Here is a 19,248-nt window from a genome sequence, read left to right on the forward strand (position 1 = left end):
GGCAGAACAGCCGGACACGTTAATAGCAGTTTTCTGGGCGCTCGCAGATGGAATATGGTTAAAGATTGGAACAGGTCAGGTAATGGTCAGCTTTCAGTGTTACAACTCTGAGGGTGCGACACTGATGAGTCTGAACAAAAAGTAGCGAAACATGGTTGGCATAAGGAACAGGAATCAAAGGTTATGCACCATTTTGTAACACTATTGTATAAGACAATGCGCGTTGTATTGCCTCAACTATGTCTATGTTGTCAAAGTACAGAATGTAAGTTAGGTTTTAAAAACTTTACTACCTAGTTAATTGCATAGCTTTATGTGAAGTACAAGATTTACAGATTATAAGTAAATTTCCATTATCACCATTAAATTTGTCATGTTTCTTAAAATCTGCTCAATAGTTACAGAGCAGCGAATCCACAGATTATTTTAACACTAAATTCAAAGTCAATATATTGGGGAGCGAATAGTCCTGTTTTTCCTTTTGAATTCATGTTATTGACTGCAGTATTTATACAACACACCAGGATAGAGCGCCTTCGGCCTATAGTGTCAGTACCGGTGATATCAAACATCGATGTGTTCGAATCCCATTGTGAGGTTTCAACTGATCTGATTAGTTCTGGGCTGGACATTTTCACTCATACAGAAGCAGTTTGCATACTGGTGTGTCCACGCTTTCTTCGAACTCTTTCCGAATTTTTAAATTCATAAACCACTCTCAGTTTAATTCCCCACCCCAGTCCAACGGTGTATAACACGTATTTACAAATCTCACCCAGTGCCAGGGTTAATGAAGTTACTCCGCATTCAGTAAGCGACCATTTATTTTGTATAAAAAAGTATGATTTACAATATTAACTTTTATAAAAAGTTTCAGCATAATTAGATACAGCATTACAACGTGGCAGAAGTGTATTTCTGCAACTATGACACAACTCTGATTAGCAGAGTTCACAAAGTTGTCTATCACAAACTCAGCGCCATTCCTTTGTCAGAATATAACGTTTCTGACATTAATAAAAAAAATCAACAACATGATTTTTCTTCGGCCACGCTCCACCTTCAGAAGGCAAAGTCTTCCTCCACAACGTGATTTTTCCTTGCGTTTTGTTTTTTTTAAATACTTGCGCTTCCCTCTTCTGGTATATTATTAACAATCAAACTAGAAAGACAACAACTGCCTTCCAAATGAAGAAAGGGCATTCAGTCCGTTTATAAATAACCGATCAGTCCGGATGGAAAATAAAAGCAGTTGGAGGGACAGACAGAAAGTCAAAGCTTGTTCTCTCGGATTGTCTTGTCTGCAATCGCTCCTGGGACTGGATCAACTCAGGCCTCGTGATGTAGGAACACCTGCAAAACATTGAATAGAAACAGGGGCGTGTTAGTCACACACAGCTTGGCTCTTCGGACAGACTGGCGCCACAGAGTAAGCTACACAAACAGCATTTTGCAAGATTCCCCCCAGCCTGGAGCCCGTCACTTGTACAAAGCGCCTCTTAAAACTCATTCACGTGCAACCAACTCTAAATCTCTCTGCCTGCACACGACCTCTTCCATCGTGTTTAGTTCTTACTGTTGTATAGCTTATGGGAGGGGAAATCACGGCCCTTCTGCTTTAGCAACAAGGAAAATAAAATGTCAAGGAATCTTCCTTGTTTAAAAAAAATACATTATGGTTGCGGTATGAAATGCCAAATTTCAGCTGAATACATCCACTCTCCTCACCTCACGATGTAGAAATTAAAGCGAAAACGGCTCGGCTCTTTTTTCAGAACACATATTGTTTGATTTCTAAAACTAGTCTCCCAATAGTTTCTCTGTAATCGGACTTTACTCAGTTAAGGCTAGAGCGGATATAAAGGCAAAGAAACATTAAAATATCATGATATTTCCACTCACCAGTCCATCAACGACAAAATGCCTTACTGTCTTCTGTCAACAACTGTTTTGGGAATTCAGCTGCCTAAGTAAGAAAGAAAGGACATTGTAATCTAATCGTAAATGCTACATTGCAGTTTTTGTTTTAGAAACGTATGAAAAAGATTGATACAGAAACATATTTAAACATCCAGGAAAATAATAAATTCTGGAGGATGTGTGTGTAAGTGCAGTTTGGCCGCGATTTTACAAACATGTAAACTATCCTGGCGCTAACCGTGCAGTGTATGTGACTGAATGAGACACAATACCTGTAAGGATAGAATTGCAACGTCTGTATTGAGTGTTGACAGAGGCGTCCTGGAGGGAGAATTCTGGCCCTGGTGCAGAACGATGGAAGGGTGCGTGTCCAAGGCGATCTGCAAATCCAGGATGTAGTCGATAACATGCTGTAGGATTTCAATTTTGCTCACTTTCTTGTTCTGCGGGATGCTGGGGACAAGCTCCTTCAGTTTCGAGTAACAGTCGTTCATGTTGTAGAGGAGGCCGAGAGGCTCCTCCACCGGCGTTTTGCTTCTGGAAATGCCAAGACTCTGCTCTGAGAGCCCCCGCACAACGTCGCTGCCGCTTTGTTTCCTGGACGATCGAATGGGGCTGACAGCCTTCATCTCGGAACCTTTCACACTTTCTCCTGCCTCTGAGATGCGCTTCATAAAATGCAGCGGTGGTTTGGGGGAGGGAAGGGAGAAGAAATCGGCTGCACTTTTCCAGCTTCTGATCCACTTAACTGTCCAGGCGATGTTTTCTGTCTCTGGCTGTCCGTTTCCAGTTCGCTTTATACCAGAACTCCGGGCTTTAATATGTTCCACCTCTGGCACCACTCATTGGCTGGATCAGGAATGTCAATTGCACAGCCCCTGCATTGCAACTGGCCTCTCTTCCTCAATAGCACCTCCCATTCGTGTCTTCTTCTGCCAATAGTTTTGCACAGGAGGCGGCTCTGTAACGAGGAAGATCCTGGATGTTCTGTATTTTTAAAAAAAATCCGAGCTAGGCGACATTTAAAGGGACCGACTTGGGACGCGATTGTGTTGTGGCATCTTAAGGAACAATTGTCCTCTCTTGGAATGGTTCATGCTGAGAAAGCGAGTGATTTATATGTTTTCTCCCAGCCGTGCAAGGAAGCAAATCTGTATGAGGCAAAATGTTCTACAGATCAATAAAATCATGACGGGAGTGGAGTGAGGAATGGGGAAAAATACTTTTAACAAGATTGAGAAGGGGTTTGACAACTTATCAATCGGACTCAATTAATGTACGTTTCCTTTCTGGGATGCATTATTTCACAAAACCCTTCGTTATAGCGTTTCTTTTCTGTTTATCTAAATGCTCATCACATCCAGATAAGGGACCACACAATGGGTACATTTTAATTCCCCCGAACATTCAGTTTTCATTAATAACAGATAACGATCAATAAGTGTCAACTTTTTCAGGTATCAATGTGTAAACTCAAAATCATTCTTTAGCTCCCTTCAAAATTGCTAAATTGCTGGTAAAAACGTTGACAATGTAACACATCAACTTTTACCAAAGGGAGACACTTACAATAAGACTATTAGCTACCTCAAAACCTGTCAGTATTGCAAACCTTCCAAATCACACTACTCTTCATTTATTGTTGGGCCCGGAAAATGAAGAGTTTTGGACATAATTTGAACTTTAAATTGCTTCACAGCAATGATACCATTAACTGAACAAATCCGATAGTGTTTTATTGATGGTAAGTAATTGTACTAACTGCTCCAGAACTACCCTACATCTGCTCTGAAATTAGCTTCTCATGTAAAGTGATGCAGTGATTTTTAATTGCTCTCAAGCCAAAACGTATCAATACGACATTCTTTTTAAAACAAAGTACGGTCCTTAACGAGTTTAATATTTTGTAAGAATAAATTGTATGAATTTAGTTTTTGCAAATTCTGCTGCAGTATGCTGAGTAACTGCGATAATGCAATGGACAATTGTGGTAAACTGCTTTTTTGAGGGCTATACCTAAATCCAAAACCCTGTTTTATTCTAAACTAATTCCCCCACTCAAATACATATTGCCTGCTTTATGTACATAATATTGTGAGTCACATGTATTTAAATCTGATTGTTAACTGATGCAATGATTTGCTTTAACTATTGATGTAAAGTATGGCATGTTCATTGTCCCCATTCATCGCAATGCCTTGACACTGTAGTAATATAAACCACTGCAATCTACCAATCGCTGCGTTTCACGGTCTCAACACATCTGCTGCATTGTATGTTGATATGATAAGTGATGCAGTTTCATCCCTTGTATCATTTGACGTACATTTTGAAAACTGCGATACAATGTAATGTAAGCAATTGGTCTCAGAAGGACAGAAGCTCTGACAACAATGAATGCATGGTAACAATACTTAAATGGTTTTATACCAAAAAACAATTTTATTTAGAATGACACACATAACCAATGTTTAATAAACTAAAGCAATCCACTTTATTCGGGAGGACTTCAGCAGCAGAATTTGCATTTTGCCCTCTGCATTACTCTGTAGTGGAATGGAATAGACAGTTTTGGGGACTTCTTGTAGTTACTGATCCAATGACCATTTAAAAACATCTAGTTAGGGTACCTCTTATCTGGAACACATTTTTTAAAATGACAGAATGCTTTTCCCAAATCGCGAAGACGGGTGGGGAAGAGATTGAATTAAAACAAAAAGCAGCGCAGATTCTTAATGGAACAAGCAATACTGCAGATTCCGCAATATCCCCCCTCCCATCAATCCCATTGTGTTTGCAGGACTATGGTAGTGGGGAAGAATAAAAGATCTGCATCTTTTGAAAAGACAAGCAAGACAAATGCAAGCAAGCAAAGCTTCTCAAAGTCTCGTCTACATCTGGAAGCCAGGACGTGTTTTTTTTTAATTTGCATCGTGTTTTTTTTTCTTGTTTGTTCCAGCTGTGCTGTGTGCACTGGCCGCTGGCTCTCTGTCTCTCCCCACCCCAGACTGACAGCTGATTCACTGGCAACAGCAGCCAGCGGCCGCGAGCCCCAGGTCCCCGCCCCCACCCCCCCGAGCCCGCGCCGACTGCCTGGCGCCAGCCCCGTGACGTCACCCACTCACAGCGGCCCCTCCAGCCAGCCCGCGCGGCGCCGCTGCTGGCGGCTGCCATGGCGACGGCCGCTGTCAATCACCCGCCTGCAACGCTCTCCCTCACACCGAACCATGGAGAAAGAGGGAGGGGGTGGGTGCCCAGGAATTGCCATTCAATTTGCCACCTTTAGGGTCCTGCGCACCTGCACTATTTGCATTTCTAAAACCACGTTGGGCAGGGAGGGTCGGTCATTTCTCCCCCCTCCCCACCCCCCGGCAGTTTTCTTGCAACAGGCCAGGTCTGCAAAATCTACCAGAATGCTCGTTTCCACCAACATTGAGTTAATAATCAACATTTATGGAGATACTCAGATTCGGGCATCATAAAAAGCACATATGCAAAACTCAACTGGGACTGAAACACGTTCGATCTCACGATCGCCACCTCCGTGAAACATCCCATTGCCTCTTCAACAGTGCTAATGATTATATTCTTAAACTTCACAGATCAAAGCCACAACTGCCAAACCCTCTCTAAAGTGCACCGATCTGGAACGACCTTTACTCAGCACAAAGGCTTTCCCTTGTACTTCATTCCGGTCACAAGATCATTGGGGGGTGGAAGGAGAGAAATTAGTTGGCGAGATAAGGTTCTGAAAACAATCTCGGCTGGCCACAGAGTTGGTGGGAGCTCTCCGGGCTGGCGTCAGGAAGTCTGGCCCGCCTTTTTAAACAGTTGTCCTGGCTTTGTCCAGCTGCACAGACAGACAATCAGGCATCAGAAAGAGCCGTGAAGAATACTGCAGGCAACCTACTCAAAAGTGCTTTAAAAAAGTTTCTCACATAAAGCGCCTTATGTGAGGGAACTCATATCGCACAAGCTCCCCACTATATGCCGACCATCTGCGAGGAAATCATTTCCAGTGTGACTAAAGGCAGCTGGAGGAACAGTTTCAAATGGTTACTCAAAGATGACTCAACAATTCTGCAGGGATGATGGGGGAGTAATCTTTAAAACAAAAAAAAATCACTGATCCTATCCAGAACACTTTCCCTTTTTTTTGGAATGATTGCAAGATAATTCCAAATACTGACTTTTTTTTACCAAATAAAAACACAAAACCCAACCTCATCACTAGTAACAGCCCCTGCTGCTGTACACGTTACCCATCAGTTCTAAGGCTGGTCTTCCCGCTGCTCTGTCACCTGGCCACATTTTGAGGGGGTTGCTTTGCCTGGAAGGGCGGCTGCAGCAACTTTTGGTGCCGAGTTTTGCCTGGTTTGCAGCGCCAGGAACCCGAACACCCGCTGCAGGTCGCGTGCCGTCTACCCAGGTCCACACTGTCGCGCGACTGAAGTAACAAGTATCCACCCGGGGGGCGGGGCCTCAGCGCAGGGCGGTCAGTGTGCAGGCAGCAGCAGCAGGCAGTCCAGGGGTCTCTGTGCACCTCCACAGGGTGGTCAGTATGCAAGCAGCAGCAGGCAGTCCAGGGGTCTCTGTGCACCTCCACAGGGTGGTCAGTATGCAAGCAGCAGCAGGCAGTCCAGGGGTCTCTGTGCACCTCCACAGGGCGGTCAGTGTGCAGGCAGCAGCATCAGGCAGTCCAGGGGTCTCTGTGCACCTCCACATGGTGGTCAGTGTGCAGGCAGCAGCATCAGGCAGTCCAGGGTCTCTGTGCACCTCCACAGGGTGGTCAGTGTGCAGGCAGCAGCAGGCAGTCCAGGGGTCTCTGTGCACCTCCACAAAGTGGTCAGTGGGCAGCAGCAGCAGGCAGTCCAGGGGTTCTGTGCACCTCCATAGGGCGGTCAGTGTGCAGGCAGCAGCAGGCAGTCCAGGGGTCTCTGTGCACCTCCACAAAGTGGTCAGTGGGTAGCAGCAGCAGGCAGTCCAGGGGTTCTGTGCACCTCCATAGGGCGGTCAGTGTGCAGGCAGCAGCTGCAGGCAGTCCAGGGGGCTCTGTGCATCTCCAGCAGCAGCAGGCAGTCCAAGAGTCTCTGTGCACCTCTACAGGGCGGTCAGTGTGCAGGTAGCAGCAGCAGCAGGCAGTCCAGGGGTCTTTGTGCACCTCCACAGGGCGGTCAGTGTGCAGGAAGTCCAGGGGTCTCTGTGCATCTCCACAGGGCGGTCAGTGTGCAGGCAGCAGCAGCAGGCAGTCCAAGGGTCTCTGTGCACCTCCACAGAGTAGTCAGTGTGCAGAAAGTCCAGGGGTCTCTGTGCATCTCCACAGGGCGGTCAGTGTGCAGGCAGAGGCAGCAGGCAGTCCAGGGGTCTCTGTCCATCTCCATAGGGTTGACAGTGTGCAGGCAGCAGCAGCAGGCAGTCCAGGGGTCTCTGTGCATCTCCACAGGGCGGTCAGTGTGCAGGCAGAGGCAGCAGGCAGTCCAGGGGTCTCTGTCCATCTCCATAGGGTTGACAATGTGCAGGCAGTCCAGGGGTCTCTGTGCATCTCCACAGGGCGGTCAGTGTGCAGTCAGCAGCGGCAAGCAGTCCAGGTGGTGATTTTCCCATATATCTGCTGCCCTTGTCCTCAGTGGTAGAGGTTGTGGTTTAGGAAGGTGCTGTCCAAGGAGCCTTGTTGAGGTATCGCAGTGCACACAGTAGATGGTACACACTGCTGCTACTGTGCATTCGTGGTAAAGGGAGTGAATGTTGAAGGTGCTGGCTGTGGTGCCAATCCAGTAAGCTGCTTTGTCCTGGATGGTGTCAAGCTTCTTGTGCACTGGTGAAGCTGAACTCATTCAGGCAGTGTTCCATCACGTTCATGACAATTGTCAATTACTAGGGATCTTAGATTTAAGGTAAAAGGGGGGAAGTTTAAAGAAGATTTGAGAGACAGGCTTTTGTACAGAGGTTGCTAAGTGCCTGGAATGTGCTGCCAGAAGAAGTCATACAGCACAGAAACAGACCCTTCGGTCCAACTTGTCCATGCCTATCAGACGTCACAATCTGATCTAATCCCATTTGTCAGCATTTAGCCCAAATCCCTCTAAACCCTTCCTATTCATGCACCATAAATGTTGTGGTGATGCTGGTGTTGGATTGGGGTGGACAAAGTTAAAAATCACACAACACCAGGTTATAGCCCAGCAGGTTTATTTGGAAGCACAAGCCCTTCTAAAGCTACCTGATGAAGGAGTAGCACTCTGAGAGCTAGTGCTTCCAAATAAACCTGTAGGACTATAACCTGGTGTTGTGTGATTTTTTAACTTTTAGACTTTGCAATTGTACCTGCCTCTGCCACTTCCTCTGGCAGCTCATTCCAGGAGGTGGATACAATTGCAACGTTAAAGAGGCATTTTGACAGATGCATGAATAGGTAGGGAATAGAGAGGTGCACACAATAAAGAGGCAAAAGGCTTTTAGTTTAGAAAAGCACCATGTAATGGTGCAGTCATGGTGGGCCAAAGAGCTTGATCCTGTGTTGTACTGTTCTTTGTATCTTTGTTCTGTTGCATCTACTTTTGGAGATGGTGCAAAGGAAGTTTGCTGGAATGGTTCCAGAGCTGAGGTGTTTTGGCAATCAGATCAGGTGGAAAAACTAGAATTGTTTTACTTGGGGCAAAGGAAATTGGTGGGGCATCTAATAGAGTTGTACATGCTTATATAATATGTTTAGATGAGGTCGGCAAAGAAACATTGATTGAGCATAGCGGCCCAAATTTAAGGTTTTGGACAAGCGTTACTTGGATGGGGGAGTTACAGGGACATGAGGGGTAGGAATGTGCAGAAGATTTTTTTTTAACCCAGAGAGCAGTAATGAGCTGAGGTGTGCTGCCTCTGATGGGCACAATGCTTTGGATGTGAAGATGATCAATTATTTCAAAAAGAAATTGAGTGGGCTTTTGAGGGAAGTAAACTTGCAGGGTACTAGAGGAATGGAACCGATTGGATTGCTCTCCAGAAAGTTGGCATTGACCTGAGGATTGATTGGCCGCCTTCTGTGCTGTAATGACTCTATATCACGATATAATTGTTTCTTCACAAAATATCATCTTAAAATTCATGCTCCACCATTTAAAAAGAGTTTGGAAAAACAATAAACATACTAAGCACCGTTCTAGCAAAAGGAGAACATGTTTTCAGTTGCTACATTCAGAAAATACTGATTTGTTTCTGCAGATTCTAAGCATGGCACGCATTCAGACAATGGCAAGTTAGGAATTGCAGGCTCACATGTAGGTGAAAATTCCCCGCAGCTGAGAAAATGAAAGTTCTGAGAGGAGCATCAACTAAATTCATCCCGAGTGAGAGGGTAGAGTCTTTGAATTGAAAGTCTTACGACAATTCTCAAAACATACAAGGTCATTTTACAGACAGGTTTAATTGGCCTGATGTGAAACGTTTCAATGCTTTTATTATGTTACAAGTCCTATTTTCGGATAACCTTTTTTCACAAATGCGCAATTGATTGCCTGGAAAAAATGGCAGCCAAAATGTTTGAAAATAGTTTGATGATTCAGTTTCTGTGCATTTATTGACAGACTTTTCTCACTTCTCATTTTTACAGACTTAATTCTTTTTTCCTTTGAGAAATATTTCCAATTGTTGAGATTCTACCTTCCTTTTGGTAGATCTTGCTCATAACAAGGCAATGTTTAGATCTGAATTTTTAAAGTGAACATACTGGTTATATCATTCCCATTGTCTGTTTCTTCTGCCTGTCTCCCTGGAATTACAATCAACCTTTATCATCATTAAAGCAACTTAGATCCCAAACTAGCAATATTCCACCTCCACAGTTTTCATACGTATAAGTTTTTTCATTCACCAGATGAGGGCATTGCTAATTAGGCCAGCATTTATTGCTAGCCCTAATTGCCCAGAGGGTAGTTAAGAGTCAGCCACATTACGTGGGTCTCGAGTCATATGTAGGCCTGACTGGGTAAGGATGACCAATTTCCCTTCCCTAGAGGACATTAGTGAACAAGATGGCATTTTACAACAATTGGCAATGGTTTCATGGTCATCATTAGACTCTTAATTCCAGATTTTTCTTAATTTGAACTCCAATTCCACCGTCTGCCATGGTGGGACTCAAACTTGGGTCCCCAGCACATTAACTGAGTCTCTAGATTAACAGTCCAGCAATATGCCATCACCTCCCCTTTATCTGTTTCCTGAAGTGAAAAAGAAAAAGCCTTTCTTAATGATGTCTTGAAAACTGACTTTTAAATACACGTCATTTCTCTATTTTGCTTTCAGGAATATTATCCTGAAGAGGTTTCCAACTGCTCTAGTGAGATCTTGGAGCTGTCATTTCTCAGGTGATTCTTAGCAACCCGTGTGAGTCTCCCAAATGTTTCAATCAACAGGTTTCTTTGATATCTGGGAAAAGAGTTTCTAGGACATGCTTGATTTTGAATATGTTGCTCTTAAATCTTAGTTGTGGCCATTTCCATTTCTGGAGTCAGAAGGTGCAAAGTTTGAAATGGCCTCCAGACAGGCCCTGTCTAGGGTGAGCACAAATCTAGCTCTCATTTCTGGCTTGACATCAAATGCCCCTTATCTGTTCCCAAAGACCCCACTGCAGCCCATCCAGGACTCCACTGCCCCTCATCAAAAGGGATCATTAGAATACTTGAAGTCCTCCTTCTACTGAAGAATGACTGCCCTATTGACAAGTACAAAGATCACTGTGACCATAAAGAGAGTTTGTCCCAGATTCTTTAACTATCTACAAAATAGTAATATTAACATCAATTTGCACCCTTCGCCAAGGCAAGTATTGTACATTTGAGAAGAAAGACCACAATCTTTGAGATTTAAAAATGGAAAGAAACTTTATATATGTTTAAAATTTCCATTCCTGTCTGTTAAGGTGAACTTTATCATCATAGTTCAGACAGCAATTAATCTATATGGATGCTGCAAAGCAGGAGATTGAGGAGTGACCTGATAATGTCCTTACAGCTATTAAAGGGTTTGATAGGCTAGACATAGGTAAAGTTTCCTCATTTCCCCTTCCCCTACCTCACCTTAGTTCCAAACTTCCAGCTCAGCACTGTCCCCATGACTTGTCCTACTGCCTATCTTCTTTTCCACCTATCCACTCCACCCCCACCCCCCAACCTATCACCTTCATCCCTTCCTCCACTCACCTATTGTACTCTATGCTACTTTCTCCCCACCCCCACCCTCCTCTCGTTTATCTCTCCACCCTTCAGGCCCTCTGCCTGTATTCGTGATGAAGGGCTTTTGCCCGAAATGTCGATTTTACTGCTCCTTGGATGCTGCCTGAACTGCTGTGCTTTTCCAGCACCACTCTAATCTAAACACAGGTAAAGCATTCCATTTTTGGAAGAGTACGAAACAAGTGATTATAAATATAAGTCACTAATAATTGCAATAAAGTATTCAAACAAGACCCCTCTACTCTGTGAATGATTAGAATGGCTAAGGTGAACATCATTGATACATTGAAGGACAAACAGGTTAAACAGTTAAGGGAGGAAGGAATGGAAGACCAATCCTGCTGAAGATGGTTGCAAGTTAGCTGAAGATGGTTGCAAAGAAGGTCGTGACAAATAAACATCGACATTAGATTAATTGAGTTGAATGACCTGTTTTTCTTTTGGTCGCTGTAATGTGCTTCAATTAGCTGCTACATTTCCTTTGATTTCCTTTGAGTTTTAAAGTGATAGCTACCAAAGACAATTCTGGAAAATGTTACTGTATTTACTTTTTTGGTACAAGCACAAAAGTCAAAACAGCAACGTACTTTGAGAAGGAGAATTCTGGGATCTAACATGGAGGACAGACTAAGTTGTGAGAGGAATTTAGTAATGTAGCCACTGTTCCTTGTTTCTGCCGAAATGTATCTGTCTGCAATAGGGGACTGAGCAACTGCCAAGCTTGACCCTGTTTGTAATTGTAAAATGGATGGTATGCTGTCAGGGTTAAATCTATCATGGTTTATATTTTGTGATGCCCCTGAGTTGCTTCTAGAGCCAAGAGATAATAAATGACCTGTCAGACCCGTGCTCTGAAAGTTATTAAAGCTGGTAACTTTACCAAGGGTAAAATTGGACTGGGAGCAGATTTCATGTGAGGCAAAAGGATTGAGAGAGGACAGACAATCATTGATTAAGATCTGAGTCGCTTTAATTATTAAGGATTGCAATGAATTATATTAAAATCTCTTTAATATAAGACACAGAACGAAGTGGAAGAAATGGAATTCTCTTTTTTTTTAAAACAGTTTTTTGTGGTAAAATTCCCAGACAGTCCACTTAAAACCAGATGGATGGCAATCCTAGCAATCCAAGAAACTAAAGTGATTTTTTTAACTTTAGAGCTTGAATCAACACCAAGGTCAACAGATGTGACTTTATGTGTTTAAAGTAAAAGTCCCCACATCATTCACATTGATTCCCTGAATGTTTCCAATGTAGATTCACAGCAGTTTTTAGTTTAGGTATAAAGCAGAACTCTAAGCTCCTCTGATGGTTCACTTAGTAAATATAGACCAGAAGGTCCCAAGTCTAGAATACTGCTCTGGCTGAGTTGGCTGATCTTCACTTGACATGTGGTTTTAAACATGTACATATATTTCCAGGACGAATCAATACAGTTCATTCAGCTCTACTGATTCAATTGCTTTGTTCAGCTTAAAGCACTTGCTGATCTTCTTCAAATCATGAGGAAAATCAAGAGAATACATTGCAGATTCTGGGTATAACTTATTTTGAGCTTTATCGTAATGCTTTTTTAAAAAGCATTTGCCAGCTTGAACCTTAAAGAATTACAGGAAAAAAATGACCACTAAGGAATTACTTACTTGCTGTGGATTTTACTGGGGGGAGGGGAGAAGGAAAGGCTGAGGAACTTTAAAGGGAAGAGGGAGGTTGATGACCAAAGATAGTGAGAGACAAAATGGCCTAGAAATTAAAGGTGATTCTGATGTTATATAAGTTGCAAATACCAATAAGGATAGAGGGAAGATGTTTGCAAGCATATTGACCACACATGCACAGCACAATTGCAAAATAGTTTCATAAAATAGGCTTGAATTACAGATTTGCATGTACAATGAGTCTAACACTGAAGGAATAAAAGATATCTCAAATAAGGTGAGATGTGGCTCACATCCAGTTCAGAATGAGTATATGCACCACTTGTGATTGAATTTTGTTCCCAATATCCTTCTGACACTCAAACTTAGATGTGGAGGTGGCAATTTTGGACTTGGGTGGACAAGGTCAGAAGTCACATGACACCAGGTTATAGGCCAACAGGTTTATTTGAAATCACGAACTTTTGGAACATTGCTCCTTTGTTAGATGAAGTGGACTTCACCTGACAAAGGAGCAGCACTCTGAAAGCTTGTGATTTCAAATAAATTGATGGACACTAACCTGGTGTCCTATGATTCAAATCAAGAAATACTCATTTTCTCACTTGACTTCTGAGCATGAATGAACTATTTTAATTGTGAAGTGGATCAACGGATTGGAAGCATGAGAGAAGATCTAATCTAACATTGTTTTCCAATGCTATAATTGTAGCTGCTTCCACCACATCCTCTGGCAGCTCATTTCATACAGGCACCACCTTCTACATGAAGATGTTGCCCGTTAGGTACATTTTAAATCTTTTCCCTCTTACTTTAAACCCCATGCCCTCTAGTTTTGGACTCATTTGCCCTGGGGAAAAGACCTTGACTATTCACCCTATCCATGCCCCTCATGATTTTGTAAACTTCTACAAGGTCACTCCTCAGTCTCCAATGCTCCAGGGAAAATAGCGCCAGCCATTTCAGCCCTTCCTTATAGCTCAAACCTTCCAACCTTGGCAACATGCTTGTAAATCTTTTCTGCATCCTTTCAAGTTTCTTCTTGTTGGAGTTTGCAATTTTTTTTCCTTCAGGCCAGCAACAAACGAGGTTATCACAATTTAACAGTTTAGTAGAATTCCTGAAGGTCCAAGAAGTGACATGTAACTCATGTAGCCCTACATCAATGCCACCGCCCAGCTAAACTGAAAGGAATTTCATTCTTTTAATGAGCAACACATTTGTAGCTAGGATGATCAAACATTATGAGAGTCAATATTGGCTTGCCTACAGCCATCTGTCCCAACACTCCAACCCAGAAGGTTTAGACCGAGTTGGCCTCTGGGAGATAATAGTTATCCAATCCTTGGACCATGGTTTTAGATTGGATTCCCTTCAGTACGGAAACAGGCCCTTTGGCCTAACAAGTCCACACCGACCCTCTGAAGAATAACCCACCCAGACTCATTCCTCTATCACTATGGGCAATTCAGCAAGGACAATTCACCTTACCTGCACACCTTTGGATTCTGGGAGGAAACTGGAGCATCCAGAGGAAACCCACATAGATACAGGGAGAATGTGCAAACTCCACACAGACAATCACCCGAGGCAGGAACCGTGCCCAGGTCACTTGCGTTGTGAGGCAGTAGTGCTAACCACTGAGCCACCATGCTGCCCACCATGCAGTGTATGCAAACTGTCCATGGGAAAAATGGATTGTGAGCATCCACTAAAATAAGCACATCATTGGGTATGCTGAAGCAGTGGTCTAGGCAGCTGGAGACCTTTTGCGATATGATACAGAAGGGATTGAATGATCATAGTATTGTGCTGCAAAATCCCCTCTTGCAAACAATCTTCCATATGTAGGCTTGGAGGAGAAGCACAGCCGAAGGGGACTGTGGAGGGCAAACAGCTTCTTATTCTAAGAAATGTTTATTTCACCCTCTTATAAGTGACCTTTCAATTTTGTAATCTTACCAACATGTTTAGAGTCTTATCCAAGATGTACTCTTCCCAATAGTAATGTAACATTTAGATTAGTTACCGTGTGGAAACAGGCCCTTCAGCCCACGAAGTCCACACCGACCCGCCAAAGCGCAACCCACCCAAACCCCTACACCTAACACTATGGGCAATTTGGAATGGCCAATTCACCTGACCTGCACATGGACTGTGGGAGGAAACCGGAGCACCCGGAGGAAACCCACGCAGACACGGGGAGAATGTGCAAACTCCACACAGTCAGTCGCCTGAGTCGGGAATTGAACCCAGGTCTCCGGCAGCAGTGCTAACCACTGTGCCACCGTGCCGCCCGACTTTCTCTGCAGACTTTTTTTTCCCTGGGTGCAACAACTCATAAAATACCCATTCATACTACTACATTAGGTCAACTCCCAAAAGAAAGTCTGCAATCATAATTATAGTGAGCAATCAAATTCTAACAGCCTTGTTTTGCTTACCATTGCTGCCAAGGTATGGTTGTTATCCTGTAACTCTCCACGGTGCTACCTCACTGACAGGAGTGCATGAGATAGTAAACTGCTGGGATTCAGTATAAGCTTACTGAGCCAAAAGTGATCATCAATGCATGTTAACTAAACTCTGAAACTGACCTGCTGCAGCTAACACTTTTTGGTTGTTTTGCTACACATCATGTCATGTCTGTATGCATTGCATGCTCCATTCCATTGTTACTATGTTCTGGCATCCTGTGACACTGTTTTTATTCGTTCATGAGACATGGGCATTCCTGACTGACCAGCATTCATTGCCCATCCTTAGCTGCCCTTGAACTGAGTGCCTTCTAGGCCATTCCAGAGGCAGTTGAGAGTCATCCACATTGCTGTAGTTCTGGAGCCACATTAGGCTAAACCAGGTGAGGATGGCAGATTTCTTTCCCTGAAGGACATTAGTGAGCCAGGTAGGTTTTTCCTGACAATTGGCAATGGTTTCATGGTCAACAGTAGATTCTTAATTCAAAATATTTTTAAATTGAAATTAAATTCCACTATCAGCCATGGTGGGATTCAAACCCAGGACACTTTGTTAATTTTCTGGATTAATAGTCTTGTGATCATGCCATTAGTTGAAAAGTGTGGTGCTGGAAAAGAACAGCAGGTCAGGCAGCATCTGAGGAGAAGGATAGTCAATGTTTCAGGCGTAGGTCCTTCATCAGGAATGATAAAGGCCTTGCTTCTGAAACGTTGAGTCTCCTGTTCTCCGGATGCTGCCTGACCTGCATGTGCTTTTCCAGCACAACACTTTTTAACCTGACTCTCCAGCATCTGCAGTCCTCACTTTCTCCTAATGATATCATTAGACCATCTGTGTCTATTTCTACTGCGACACTCATATTAACCACATTGTCAATCAGGGTTTAGCAATAACCATTCCACTAATGTCATTTATTGTAGGAACAGACTGCAGAAAGTCGATGGGTGATGGAGGAAAGACCCCTGAGTGAGTAAAGGAAAGGAAACAAAAAATAATGAAAGGAGGCAGTGCGTGGTAAAATTGGTCAGTATATAGGCTGCAGTAAAACAGACTTAATCTCAACCAAAGCAGCAAAATCACTCAAATATTTATGGTAAAGAGCTGGGTATTTATTGAAGAAGAACTCACCATCCAGAAGGTGTCAGATCTCATTTGGTAATACTTCTTTGAGCAGCCCTCAAATTTTTTTGCTGCAATAAAGCTGTGTAAGTGCCAAGCATTATTGTTGTTTATGTCACAGAATCACAATGCAGATGTTTCATATGCTTCATGGTGGCTGCTGAGTTGTGAAAATGTCCTCAAATTCTGTTAGTAGCTTCTTTTCTGCCATGCACTGTTTGATGTAGTCCTCAATTTCAGCACCAAAGGTCGATGCTCTGTCGAGGTCGTTTCTTTAAAAGCAGAATCTGACAAAACCACAGTCCAAGACTCTTGAGGCAACCTAACCTACAGGCCAGCAACACTCTTCTCCACATTACCACATGAAGCGACACAGTTATGCACTTTTTATTTCTCTAATGTTCTTCTCTCCAAAGCATTCTCAATTCTAAGAATGCCCATTTAGACAAAACATGGATCGATTGGCAGTGCTCTTGGAAGCAAAAAGTCAAAACTAAAAGCTGGAAATCTGAAATTAAAAACAGCAAGAAATAGCACATTTGTCAGGGTGCATGGGAAGAGGAACAGAGTTATTGTTTTGAACTGAAAATATTTTCTGTTGAGTCAGATATGACTCAAACATCAGCTTTATTTCATTTTTGAACGCTGTTGAGGCTAGAATCAATACCTTTGGAAATGGAGGAGGGAAAAGCAGAAGACATAGAAAATGTGAAAAAAAGGCATGTGCAAAAATGTTGAGGCTATCATTGATGGCTTAGTCAAAGAGGTGGGTCTTAAAAAGTTTATTGATACTCAGCTATTTTTAGCTTTATCCTGACAGTATGTGTCATTCTGACCCTCTCAATTCATAAATGTTTTCTATAAAACTATACTTTGGAAAATCATGATTTGGAGAAGCAGGTGTTGGACTGGGGTGTACAAAGTTAAAAATCGCATAATACCAGGGTATAGTCCAACAGGTTTGAATGGAAGTACTAGCTTTCGGAGCGCCGCTCCATCATCAGGTGATTGAAGGAGCAGCGCTCCGAAAGCTAGTGCTTCCAATTAAACCTATTGGACTATAACCTGGTGTTGTGTGATTTTTAACTTTGGAAAATCATAAAATCCATATGTTGCTCAACAAAGCAAAACCATGTGTATAACTATTCTATTGAATCAATATTCCTGTTACAAATAGGTTATTCCTTACACTCTGAATGCTGTCTCAACTAATTCATCACTGGTGAACATGAACATCTGTGATGAGGAAAGCTTTTTAACTTCAGTTTTTGTTACTCCCATGATATCTTTTCTAGACATTCACCTGGTGGGAGGTGACATCATTGCCCATGCAGATAGCCTGCAGGCTCTTCTGATCTCAGAGGTTCACTCAGCCTTTCTCAAATTGGTCCTGTGTTTATTACGTAAAGATTGGTAATTGTTGAATTATTTACTTGTTTATTAGGTATTGTTTTAAATTGTTTTAAGTCTCCTGTGGTCCGCCCAGTCAGCTCACATCCATTATACCAATCTTAGCTTCCTCAACTAGTGGGTGGCACAGTGGTTAGTACTGCTGCCTTGTGGCGCCAGAGACCTGGGTTCAATTCCCAACTCAGGCAACTGTCTGTGTGGGTTTGCTCTGGTTTCCTCCCACAGTCCAAAAATGTGCAGGTTAGGTGAATTGGCCATGCTAAATTGCCTGTAATGGGGTAAATGTGGGGGTGGGTTGGTGTGGAATTGTTGGGCTGAAGGGCCTGTTTCCACACTGTAAGTAATCTAATCTAAACTCTCACCATTTGGAGATGATTGAAATTGTTTCTTGCTTTATGAGTGGTATGATTTTTTTGGAATGTTTTCCACACTAAAGCTACTATATGAGTGCAAGTTGTTGTTGAAGGTTGGTAGTTCAGTCCTTTTGTTGTTCTGGAATTGTGCTTGTCCTCTGCAATATTGATGCATTTCCCATCTGCATCCCTCTTCCACAATGTAATAGGATTGCGATGCGAATGATTAACAAACATGAACTGGTATATTGGAGGAGACAATTACTGCAGATGGTGAAATCTGTACTGAAAACAAAAAATGCTGGAAATCACAGCGGGTCAGGCAGCTTTCATGGAGAGAGAGAGAGAGAGCAAGCTAACATTTCGAGTCTAGTTGACTCTTCATGATGATGATCACTTGATTAGTGTATATCTCCAGTTGGATTAAAACATCTTCAAGGCATTTCACAAGCTTAGTTGCGAAGTTGAAATAGAGATAGTAGCAGGAATGAATGCAATATTGGTTGGAGAAGTGAAGTTTAAGCAGTTTCATAAAGGTGGAAAAAATTTTAAAGTTTCTGGACCAGATAACTGGTTGTTTGACCGCTAATGCTAGATAAAATAGATTTTTTTGGTGAAAGGATTTAGTAGAGTTGAAGAAATCAGCTACTGAAATGTTATAGAGCTGAAGGACTTTATAGGAAGAGTGAAGGGTAAGACCAAGAAAAGACTTGAACCGCAAGGATGCTACTTTGAAGGTGTAGTCCTAAAGACCAGAGGCCAATGTTGGTCAAGGATTGTTGCGTGAGCAGGCTTTGGTGCGAATTTGAACATAGGCTGCAGATTTTACAGGAACTGAGTTCATGGGGATGGGAGTCAGTCAGGAGAGAATTTGAGAGATGAGACAGGTTGTTTTATTTCTCCAAAAAGGATGTACAACGCAGAGGCAGCTGAGAATATAATTGTTGACTGTAGTCCTGTGTGGATTACACCCATTCTTGAGAGGCAGACCATGGAATGTTACACCTAGAAGAGATCAAGGAATTTGAGAGAAACACTAAAAAGGATGAGACACGATGCAAAAAGCCTGAACCATTTCTT

The 19,248-nt window shown here is 42.8% G+C and overlaps 1 protein-coding gene across 1 annotated transcript; it reads right to left on the minus strand.

The window, feature by feature from the left end:
- Positions 1-806: 806 nt before the first annotated feature.
- LOC132834395 (DNA-binding protein inhibitor ID-2-like) lies at positions 807-3,066 on the minus strand. The gene is made up of 3 exons (XM_060853269.1): positions 2,193-3,066; positions 1,903-1,966; positions 807-1,353 (listed from the first exon to the last, which is right to left on the minus strand). The coding sequence occupies exons 1-2, from the start codon at positions 2,592-2,594 to the stop codon at positions 1,910-1,912; spliced, it is 459 nt and encodes a 152-aa protein (XP_060709252.1). The 5' UTR covers positions 2,595-3,066; the 3' UTR covers positions 807-1,353; positions 1,903-1,909.
- Positions 3,067-19,248: the final 16,182 nt, after the last annotated feature.

The sequence above is a fragment of the Hemiscyllium ocellatum genome, chromosome 3 (genome assembly GCF_020745735.1).
Source record: "Hemiscyllium ocellatum isolate sHemOce1 chromosome 3, sHemOce1.pat.X.cur, whole genome shotgun sequence".
Taxonomy (NCBI): Eukaryota; Metazoa; Chordata; class Chondrichthyes; order Orectolobiformes; family Hemiscylliidae; genus Hemiscyllium; species Hemiscyllium ocellatum.